Source organism: Columba livia, chromosome 10 (genome assembly GCF_036013475.1).
Source record: "Columba livia isolate bColLiv1 breed racing homer chromosome 10, bColLiv1.pat.W.v2, whole genome shotgun sequence".
NCBI classification, from domain to species: domain Eukaryota; kingdom Metazoa; phylum Chordata; class Aves; order Columbiformes; family Columbidae; genus Columba; species Columba livia.
The window spans coordinates 8,573,273-8,585,339 of NC_088611.1; the positions used below are offsets into that span (position 1 = coordinate 8,573,273).

The following is a 12,067-nucleotide window of genomic DNA, read 5'->3' on the forward strand; positions in this document are numbered from 1 at the left end:
TTTTACACTAGAGCTATTCAGTCTAATGGTGAACATGTAAAGGTGGTATTATAATCAGGAGTGATCTGCAAACCATTTGTCAGCCAGCAAGAAAATGTAATTTTTCACAAGCATTTCAGAAACAGCAAATGTAAAAGCATGCTTCTGCCGTAATTATGTCAGAAGCCCCATAGCTTGCTATTGTCCTTTGCAAAAATAGAGGATGTGGCACTGGTGACAGTGCTGCAGCAGCCATCAGTAGATGCATTTCTCTGCCAACCATCATTACCTCCTGTCTTCCCTAGACTGAGCTTCAGGACAGACTGCTGTCATCCAAGGCCCACGCCTGCCTAGACAGGGAGGCTACATGACCTGGGTCAGGTGTAAAAGACAGCTGCATGTCATAGTCATAACCTGGCACTTCATTCTCTCTTTCACCATCCATTACACTCTTCAGGGCTGGTAAAGACTTACTACTCTTTCTTGTACCTCTGCAAGAAGGAAGAATGGGAGCACTGAAGGTTAACGTTACCTACCTGAGACATGCTTGCGAGCTGTTGCATGGCACTCCATCCTCTCTGAGTGACACCTGTTGCAAACCGATGCTCTGGGAGAATAGGAGAGAATTCCACTAAAGGGTTCCCAATGATCAAGCAGACACATTCCTTTCTGAGGAAGTTGGTGCATGTTCATGTATGGGGATCTAAGTTTCTCGTCCATAATAAAATATGGAGAAAGCTGGATGTCACATTCAGTTGTATGGAAGAAGAATAATGATCACAGCATAATATTGATTTGTCTCTGAAATACAAATATTGTCACTGTCACAATCACATCTCTATTGCTTCAGGAGATCCCATCTGAAGCATTGTAAAGTTAGAACAATCACAGATTATTTGAATTGCTACTTTGGATTGCATGTAGGAGAGAAAATTAAGTTATCACTGTCAAAATAGGTTCTGTTAAGGTATCTGATGTAAGTTTTTTTCTCTTCCCTTAAAACAGAGGAACGGTGCCCTCTTTGGCAACCACATTAACCATATTAGCCGTGACAGACGAGATTCATTTCAACAGATCAACACCACACACCGTCCCTTACATGTTCAACGGCCTTCAGTTCCATCTGCAAGTGATACTGAGAAAAATAAGTATCCTCAGGCAGGAAATTCTGTATACCACAATCACCATAATCACAACTCGGTAGGAAAGCATGTTCCAAACTCCACAAATGCCAATCTCAATAATGCCAACGTGTCCAAAGTTGTTCATGGAAAACACACGAATTTTGGAAATCGTGAGCATAGATCTGAAAACGGTTACCATTCTTACTCCAGAACGGATCGTGAGAAGCGTAGAAGGCCAAGTAGTAGGAGGTAAACTTACAAATATGTATTTGTTTTTAAATAAATTTATGTATTACAAATGCGCTATGAGAAAGCTTATGCTACATGAAACTGATTCGTATATTTAGCTTCATTTCTGATGTATGAAACGTACTTAAAATATAGCTCTGATGTATGGGAAATGTAAATAACTATGATAAGATTTGAAAGTAGTAGTTTTCTTTAAAGTGCAATTACTAGTCATAGCACAGACATTGTAATCACCAATGAATTTCTCTAAACTACCTGATTTTAAAATACCTTTCTCCTTATTTTCATGTCTTACCTGGTAGAACCCGCTACTATGAAACATATATTAGGTGAGTTGATATTGTTGATGTAACTGAAAAGGACAAAATAGTGTTTTGGGTTTGTTTGCGTTTTTTTCTCCTTTTCCTTTTTCTCCCTTTCCTTTGTTGTACGGTACAATTTTCAAAAGTAACTGTATGACAATGCATATGCTTAATAACCTAAGTGATGGTTTCTAAGTCAGATTTTCCCACTGTCTTTTATAAAAGGATAAACTTCTGTAAATTCCAAAATTATTTAAGCCCTTTTAAAAGTCCAGGCAGGCTCGTGCAGTTTCCAACAGACAAAGGATCATACATACCTGATGGTAGCCCTAGTTTAAAATTGGCTTGCAAAGACTGGAAAAAACACTCAGTTTAGATTTGACAAATATTAATATGTACAGTTTCACTTATAGGGGACCCAAAATTTTTCATGGTCTTCTGTCTGAGTATTTTCTGAGACAACTTTTGAAAATAGGATATATTGTGGTATTTGAAGTGCATTGCTAAATGTCTATTCAGTGGTAGTTCTTAGTATCTAGATTTGCATACCTGTTTCAAATTTTTCTAGGAATACCTCAATGAGTGCTCCTTCATATTTTGGCTATTTGGCAAACTTCAGACATTTGAGAGAAGCTGTGTTTCTTCAAACTACTCTGAGTTAATATTTTGTAAAAGTGTCTTAAATGTATTTGACCTTATTGAGCTTCTCCATATTAATCGTTTTCCTATTTGTAGCATAAGGAAATAAAGGGAGGTCATCTTTAAGAAACAGGTAGTATAGTCATGTTCTGAACTGCAGTTCTACGCAATTTACTATTACACCATATTCAGACAACAGAAGAGCTGTTTATGCTTGTCTTATTTTTTTCTTTCCTTGGAAGCACATTAAAAGAACTGTGTATAAAATATACGATTTATAAAAATAAAATATTAAAAAATATAAGTGTTTGCTACTTACAGATCTGACTCTGGTGATGTGCGTCGACCTACTATTTGCCGTGAAGAACGTGAGGTTCAAGACTATTGCAATGATGATCATTATTTGGGAGAACAGGAATATTTTAGTGGAGAAGAATATTATGAGGAAGACAGTATGTTGTCAGGAAGCAGGTAAGGATGTTTGCTAAACTGGGAAAAATCTTTCAATAAATTAGGTACATATCTGTAAAGGCTATACTAAGCACACTTATACTGAAAATGAAGGGAGTTAATGCTCCGCAACTGCTGGCAAGTGAAATGGTGAATAGGAATAGTGTGTGTACCAAAGAGCTTTTGTATTTGGCATCAGGTGCTGACTTCAGCAAAACTTCTGTACCAAATTAAGGGGAAAGCACAAAGTTCCTTTGAACTGAGTATAAACTGGAAAATGTATAAACAAAAAAGAATTTCATTTATAAATAAAATTTCAAGTACAGTGAAAGAAGGATCAAGATCAGATAGAGAAATTTTTAGATTTTTAGGGGGCCTACATGTTAGCCCATACTGGTAAGAATAACTTCATGAAAAATATAATTTGATACAAATTTTACCAGAGAACTTGCTATGTAACTATGTATATATGTATGCTTGCTATCTCAAAATCAGTTTGCATAGAGAAACTGGATGTAATGTTTGGGTATCTTGCTAGAGAAAGAGTAGATTTGAAAATCTGCCAGAAGAAATCTAATAGATCAGTTTACAGAAACTCATGGAAATGCTTTCTTTATTGTATCTCGAATGCAGGCATGTATATGATTACCACTGTAGATACCACTGCCATGACTCAGATTTTGAAAGACCGAAAGGTTACCATCACCCACATGGTTTTTTTGAGGAAGATGATTCACAGATGTGTTATGATACAAAAAGATCTCCTAGGAGACGGCTGCTACCTCCAACACCAACACGTGAGTACATTAAGAACAATTTGTTTGCGAATCCAGAATTATTGAAATGTGTTCAGATACATTCCAGTTTAAAAAGGCTTCTTATTAGGTTGGATTTTGAACATATTTATTGATTAATGTTGGTAGTGGATTATTGTGTATGGCAGAAATATCTGTCCATTCTGAGAGACTGCTCAGAGAATGTATGGATCTGAGTTTACAGGTCAGCCTTTCTAATATCTCTTGCTTCACTCATCTAATAATATAAAAATAACAAATTTAACTGCCAATTTTAACTTCATCTGATGAACGAAGAAAGAGCAAGGTGGAATGCAGCAGTGAGTTGCTTTGCAACTTTGCTCAGGAGTTCCAGTCCATGTGCCCGTCATTCCCAGCCCAGCTGTGCAGTGCTGCGAGAGTCGCTGCCCTGGTCTCTGCAGGGACCCAGCTGCTGGCGCTGCCCCTGTCTCTTGTCACTCATGCTGCTGAACGACATTGTGATCAGTTCCATTTGCATCTTCACCTCCAACTGTTTTATTGAACACTACAGACTGAAGTAGGATAATTTTCAGGAAAAAAGAGAGCCAAGAGTGAGCTTAGTGGTGCTTTGGTTTGGGGTTTTTTCCTTACTTTTGAAGTGCTTTAGCTTTTTAACATGAGTTTCTCAAGTCCCTGTGAAAAATGAAAGTGTTATCCTGGGCTCAGCATCTTATTTCAGACCCATATTGGTACTTTATTCTGCCATCTCAAGAATAATGCTTAATATTCCGTGTTTCTTCTGAGGGAGAAAATGTTTCCATTAGTGTTGTCAACTTTTTATTTACCTGTTTCTTCAGTTTTCATTTATTCTCCTCATTAGATCTTTGCCTTGGTTTCCCCTTATCACAAGCACAATATTGCTTTATCTGCATTTCTAAAAGCTCTAACGCTTCTTATCTTGTAGTTTTGTTTTAGTATGTTCCAGGCCACACTGAGAGATTAGCAGTGCTAATCCTCTAGTGAAAGCAGGCACAGACTCAAAGCTCTTGGATTTTGGTCTTTGGCCTCTGACTCTTCACAGAGAGGAAGCACTTGGGGTTGTGAGGTGTAAAATAAACCTTTTTCTAGGGCTAAAATAAAGACACTGGATTGATGCACAAGAAACAAAACTCAGCTCCATGCAGTCCCATGGTGTCCCTAAAGTACTGTGACACATGGAGTGGTCAGTGCAGCCTGGGCTGTTGTGTGGGTCTTTGGATGATGCCATGTAACCAGTGTCATCTGGACATGACAATGCAGGATCATTTCTAGAAGAGTCTCCACATTTTGTCTGCTACAAGATGGATTGGCTTTCTAGTGAAACCAGAGTTGTCTTTCATTCTGATGATACTGGCAGCCAAAGTCACAGTCCATTGTGGAAGTGAGACTGTAAGGACCCTGCGGGTAGGGAAATGGGGTTTGGTCCTTTCCTGTCTCAAACACCCTAAAGGAAATGCAGGTATAGATTTAAAAATTATGTTTAAGATAAAAGTGTTATGGGCTCATTATGCAATGTGTGAAGTACAGTTTCAGGCTGTTTAAAACTACAGAAAGGCGTAGTAAAGGGCAGCCAAAGAAATAGATGGATGCTTTGTATATCCATTCCAAACGTTGCAGGAGAGCAACTGTCTTCTAAAAATCCTCTGGAGTCTTCCCGTGCAAGTGTTGCGAGGGGAGGGTTGAAGGTCTCCTCTGATTGCAGCCTTTGGGATTCATTTAACTTTTCTGATAAAGTTTTTGTGACAGTATTAAGCAGACATTTCTTTAGAGGAAGCATACACTTTTTCTCTCACGTACCAGAGACTAGATAAATGTGCTAGATAAGAGGTATTTGATACACCCTAGGATAAGAGTTCTGATGTAAGTTGTGTAAGGCTAATGTAGGAAGTCCTTTGACTTACACCAATATAATGTCAGAAGAGCACAGTCAGAACTTATATATTTAATGTTCAGGAACACTCAGCAGATTTTAAAAGAAGCTCAAGTCTATTATCTGTAACTAGTGTATGGGCTCTTTGGCCTGTGGAGAAAACCTTGTTGTTTTACATTAAAAAAAAAAAAAAAGAAAAAGAAAAAAGAATTATACTGCACCAAACAGTTTTTGAAGCATCAGGATTCAGTCCAGGTTAATATAGCATACGGTGCTTAGGCTGAGTACTGTAGTTCTGTAGTTAGTAAATTGAGCTCTGTGCCAAGCTCCCTGGAGGTTTTTATACCCAACTCATCACCACAGTATTTAAGCAACTTCTAGAAGTGTACTGAGAAATTATTAAGATGTTATTTGGGATTTTTTCCTGGGGAGACACATATGCAAAGAAGTGTCTTGTTTTAGATGAGGGGAGTTTTTGGTTTGCTTTTTATTCATTTTGTTATTGGGACATGTAGCATTTGTTAGGTTCCGGAGCTAAGGCTTACATTCCCATATTTAGATTTACCATTGAGACAATGGAAAGAGACACAAAGTTTGTATTAGGTGGGCTGAATCACCTCTTGGAACTGCCTCCTTTAGTCCAATGGCTCTGTAAGGAACCTTGATTGTTAGTATCCAGCACTGTCTGGTGAAAACTATGAGGAATCCTAAGTCTATGGCACTTAACTCTTCAGTTCGGTTCACAACATTCTTTGCATTGGGAAAAAAGATACTGAGAATAGTTTCAATGGAGCACAACTTTCTGTCATTGCTTTGTACAGTCAGGCTCTTTCCAATTTTCCACTATGGTGCTCTTATCTGTGAGGACGTACCTGGATTCCAGCTGCTGTTCAGTGTCCAGGTTTTCTTCCCACTGAAGCCAAGACAGAGGAATGATACACATGCACTGCTTCCCATCATTCTGCAGGCTTTCACCAACATCTTGATCCAGCTTAGATTTGTATTTTTTCCTTTCTAGCATTTATATGAATAATAACAGTAGAGACCATGGCTTATCATTGTCATGACAGAATAAACATCAGGAATTGACAACATGAGTCCACTTTTAATTGAATATGGTTTTTCACATTGCACGTTGCTTCCAAGGAACTGGGGATTCGGTATTTCCTTTGGGAAGTCTGGTTCATTAGAATGAAGAGGTTAAAACCATGGGGAAGAAACAAACTCTTTTTGTAACTATTTGCAGCAGTCTACAGCAAAACTCCAAAGTTAAGTGTCTGAACCAGTCTGCTGTGTAACACAAGCTTGCTTTGTGAAACAGCTGCTTCTAATTCTGTCGTGTTAGGCTGCTCGTATGGTTTTCATCTATGACTGCATTTACTTCTTTATTTTATAACCAGCTGCTTGCTTCTGTTAGCACAACTTATTTCTTACTGGGGGACATGTATTTGTGTGATAGTTGACTCACATTGGAATTCTGGATATAATAGTCTTTGAGAAAAAGTTTTTTATTTTCCTAATGAATTATGGTTTCCCTGTAGCAAATAGACGATCTTCCTTTAACTTTGAATGCCTCCGCCGACAAAGCAGTCAAGATGACATACCGCTTTCTCCTAATTTCCACCATCGCACTGCTTTACCGCTTCACTTAATGCAACAGCAGGTAAACACAAAATCTCATTTAACTAATAATGAATTACATCTTTCCAGGTTCTCTATCGTACTTCTGCCTTTCACTGTTGTTTGAAACAGTACTAGTGTGTTATGTAGATTGGCTGTGCACAACTTCTAGGCCCAGTGTAGGCTTGTAGTTGCTAGACACAAGGCTTCTCAAACATAGACCTACAAAACATGCAAATTGAGTAGCTTGCCCCTATGACTCTTTAAGTGTCCACAATGAGTCAGGATGCCTTAAGGAGTTTCAAGTGGGACTGCATAATGTGGCAGCTGTCAGTTAATCTTTGCCTATGCAGTTACTCAGCTCCATTTGTGAGAATTTGCAGGTACAACACACACTGTGGAAGCTCAGTCCCCAGCCCTGACGTGGCCCTGAGAAGACAGCAGTTTCCACTGCCTGCAGACACCATCCAGGATGACTGGAAGATGCCGACAGCTTCCTAGCCTGTCCCTACAGGACAGAAAGAATGTTTCTGCTCTTTGCTTTCCTTGTTTAATATATTATCTAGCAATTACTTTTATTTATTAATCTAATACCAAGATTTTGTGAATCAAATAATAGAAAAAATGACATTTTATCCTGTCAATTTGCCAATTTCAGTCCTATTCCTCCTTTACATGACTGTTATACATCAGAAAATGTTAACTTTGCATAACTGCTGCCTGAACAATTGGTTTGAACTAACTGCTGAAATGAGAAATTAGTACGGCTGAGGCATTTGAAATCACTAACTCCTAAATTTCTTCCCCTTACCAGGTTATGGCTGTCGCAGGTCTGGATTCCAGCAAAGCTCATAAACATTCACCAAGTCGTTCAACGCGTTCCTGGGCTACCCCACCTGCCACCCCTCCCAACAGGGACCGTACCCCATATTACACACCTCTAATCCAGGTTGATAGGGCTGAATCTACAGAGCATATGAATGGTAGCCTGCCATCCTTGCACAGGAGCTCGTGGTACACGGATGACCCTGATATTTCCTACCGAACATTTACACCAGCCAATTTAACTGTGCCTAATGACTTTAGGCATAAACATAGTGACAAGCAGAGGAGTGCAGACAGTTTGGTAGAAGCGGTAAGTATTACAGAAACCTCTGAAGTAGCCAAGAGTGTCTGTCTCTTCAGGTTTTTTTGTTTGCTTTAAAAACCATACCATTCAGTCCACATTATCTCTCTGAAAATGTAATAGTTTCAGTTTCAAAACTGGTTTTAGGTAAAGACAGGGGGATTTATTGATAGTTGTCATGCAGTAAAGGATTTCTATGGAATCCAAACCTGAGCATTAATGTGTCAGAGAACAGGAGAGATTCCAAAGAGCTTTGAACTTAAATTGAAGTTTTCTAGATAAGGATTTGTTACAAAGTGTCCTTCCACAATGGCTGATAGGGAAAAGATTATGCATATGCATCCTGTTTCTATAGAAATACATCACCATTTTCACAGTAATCCGAATAAAAGTACAAGAGGTCTATGAATCAATGTACTAAATGCAACTACAAGGGTTGATTTGTAGGTGTACTAAAGAATGTTAAGAATTCCCCGTTATATTAACAAGTATTTGAAGATAAAGAATATGTAGCTTTTCTGAATCATAGTTACTGCTCTTGCTTCCATCACTTCTTTTCTATTGCTTTGAGCTAAACAATATACTTCATTAAATTTTATTTGCAAATGGGACTTCAGCATCTTTCTTCCATGTACTCTAAAGTACTGAGAACATATCTAGAATTCTGTGTTTCAGGCAACTATTTTAATTGTACCATACATTAACTATATTAACTGTTGTCTTTAGTGTATCAGCCTAATGATTGACGTTTATCAAAGACTACTGCCATATTTCTAAAGAGAAAAGTCAGATGTATTGCATTATCAGTTACGTTACCACATAACTGATACAATGTGTTTTGGAGCCATTTGGTTGTTGATTTGATTGTTCTTTGCCTGGGCAGTTTTACTGTGGGTTGCCGTAGTGATTCCATGGGCTTTCTAGTGTTTTCCACAAATGAGAAGTGTTGCTATGGTTGAATGGTTGGACTTGATGATTTTGAGGGTCTCCCCCAACCAAAATGTTCTATGATTCTGTGTCTTGTCTGTTCTGTAATTCTACTGTATCTCTCATTCTCTCCTCTCCATCTGCCAGGTACTTATATCTGAAGGCCTAGGAAGGTATGCAAAGGACCCTAAATTTGTTTCAGCTACGAAACACGAGATTGCTGATGCTTGTGACATGACTATTGACGAGATGGAAAGTGCAGCAAGTAATCTTCTCAATGGAAATATTAGCAATGGGACCAATGGGGATATGTTTCCCATTTTAAGCAGACAAGATTATGAACTTCAAGATTTTGGTCCTGGCTACAGTGATGAAGAACCAGAAATGGGACGATATGAAGAAGATTTAGCTGATGAAATGATATGCATTACGAGCTTATAGTATTTAACAAGGAAAATGATTTTAATAACAGAAAAAGTGCCTCATAGTTTAAAGATGCTAGGCACTAGCTGGAGTGAAGTTTTGTACAAGTGATGTCACACCTCAAGGAAGCCATAACTAATAAATTGATTATCTCCAGGTTGCTGAAATGTGATCAGAGCTGCAGTACGTCAAGTCTCCTCCCACAGAATCTTCGGTTCTTCTGTAGGAATAAGGTTATTTTGAAACAGGCAGATTGTGACAATCAGTTTTTTGAGGGCTATAGTGGGATTCTGAGGTGTAATATCTTGCCTGTCTTTCAGCTTTGTGCTGCTGTCCTTCATGATAGAGCAGGATTTTGTCAATGAAAATGTCTGTATAAGTCCAGCACAAAGTTGTGTGGGAAACAGCAACACGAGTGATGACAACCAACAATGTCATTACCTCAGTACTCAATAGCATATCAGCAACCCGCTGCATATCCATTCTAACATTGTTTTCAAACTTGCCTCCCGATTTCTTTTCTTAATGCTCTTCTAAAATACAGTTTGTCAGGCTCTACCTGTTAGAGATCATTGGAAAAAGAAATTATATAAAGAATAATCTGTCATATGTAACACCAGTTTACATAGGAATATATCATTCAGATAGTCTGTTTTATGACTATCACATTAAGGGCAAAATATACTGGAATAATTGCATTCTTACTAATGCACTTGCAACCAGGTTATAGTAGAACTAGATAAGATAGTTTGCTAAAAGTTATATAGTAGAAATTATTGTAAATGAATTGTAATATACAATGATTTGTATTTGTAAAGAGATGTTCTATATTTTGTAATTATTGTACCGTAATTGAACTGCAGCAATATTTATGGACCCTAATTATTGTAACTCTCCACAGAATTCTAGATATAAGTATTTTTACTTGGAATATATAGATCTATAGCATAAATATTTAACTAGAGCCACCTCTCAGTGTAAATCTTTTTTTGGGATAAAGTGTCAAGTTTGAACTTGGCAACAGAACAGATTTTTTTTTTTAATAATTGAGTCAAATGAATCTCTCTGCATAAGGGATGCACAGTTGACTATTTACAGTCTTATACTTGGAAAGGTAAAAGATTTAAAGGTGTGGGGTTTTTTTTGATTGACAAATAAGCTGTAATTTTATTTTTGTATTAATCCCATGCTAAAAATAAATATTAAAATACTTTAGAAATTGGCAAGTTCATGCCAGGATATCACTGATCATGAGACAATTAGTTTTGACATAGTGTATTACCTACATACCCTACTTTGAATAGGAAACGTCTCGGGCAGAAATTATTTCACAGGTGAATGAAAATGTTTTACTTCTGTACTACTTACTGTGCTTGGAAAGGAAAGAAATATGATAAAATGATTCTTCACAGAACCAAAAACCTTGATTATATAAGAAGTATGTAATTTTATTGCCTCTACCTTTCTTTTGTCCTATGTGTACTACTTCAAAGATTTATTTTTATGCAATCAAGAGAGGGCTTAGATATTGTTCACAATGCAGTAAAACCCTAAAATGACTTTGAGGCTAATACAACCTTGGAGGGAAATAAAAAAATACTGAAAGCTACTGTCTATTTTGTTAGCACTGGATAACAATGACTTGTTGTAACAAGTTATCTTATCAGGTTTTACCTGTAGTTCATATGCTTGATAGCAATCCAGTTCACATTTTTACAAATGTGATGTTTAAAACATGTCAATAAACATTTTGTACATAATGACAGTTTCCTATGAATAGCTTACAGACTTCCTCTGAAATCATTCTTATTTGAAATGCCAGGATAAGAACTTAGAGGTTTGTAAATTATTTCTTGACCTACATCATTTTGTATTAAAAAAAAAAAAAATCCAAAATGTTCTTCAAAATAAAACTGTGTAATAATTTTATTATACTTGGGATTTCTTTTACTAATAGTTTTTCACCACAAAGCTCAAAAAGTTAAATTCTGTTTGCACTATTTGAAGAATGGGAGTGAAGGTGTGGAATTCAGTCATCAGTCTACACTATCCTAGTGGGCAAGTCTCTTAGGAATGACTGCTGTTAACTGAACAAAGCAATTGGATTATTTGTATGGAAAGGGGTACTGTTACTTTCCTGCTATCTAGGAGACTATTCCCTAGATACAGATCTGTGGAAACAAAGTAGGTAAATTTGACTAAAATCCCCTAAAACCTCAAAACGACTCTTCCATGCCGTCTGCCAGGAACCGCTTGGGTAGGTTACCCAGCAGTTGTTGCTTTGTTCCACTTCCCAGCTCACAGAAACAAACCTGGAGACCAACACGGAGCTTTCTGGATCTGGTATCACTGTGAAATGACAATGAGTAGTTTTCCAAGTTCCACCTACTGTGGTATACCCGCCTCTGAAAACCACCTTTAAGGCATCGGAAGTTGAACATTAAGGAAAATAAAAAAGGAAAAAATCTCATAGCAGGTTATTTAGCTGCATGGACTTTTGCTGGCACATCAAATTTGGCAGATCGATCTGGACAACAATTCTTTTAGTTATTTATGCAAGGAGA

General features: G+C 37.5%; 1 protein-coding gene across 21 annotated transcripts in view; it reads left to right on the plus strand.

Annotated features, from left to right (window-relative positions):
• The window catches only part of CACNA1D (calcium voltage-gated channel subunit alpha1 D), a 220,938-nt gene extending 209,501 nt beyond the window's left edge, over nt 1-11,437 (plus strand). For all 21 annotated transcript variants that reach the window (XM_065075301.1, XM_065075293.1, XM_065075304.1 and 18 more), the window contains 7 exons: nt 985-1,352; nt 1,655-1,681; nt 2,615-2,764; nt 3,377-3,540; nt 6,949-7,070; nt 7,842-8,162; nt 9,228-11,437. In XM_065075301.1, the coding sequence (XP_064931373.1) occupies nt 985-1,352; nt 1,655-1,681; nt 2,615-2,764; nt 3,377-3,540; nt 6,949-7,070; nt 7,842-8,162; nt 9,228-9,521 (1,446 nt within the window). In that variant the 3' untranslated portion in view covers nt 9,522-11,437. The remainder of the gene's footprint in view (nt 1-984; nt 1,353-1,654; nt 1,682-2,614; nt 2,765-3,376; nt 3,541-6,948; nt 7,071-7,841; nt 8,163-9,227) is intronic.
• Nucleotides 11,438-12,067: the final 630 nt, after the last annotated feature.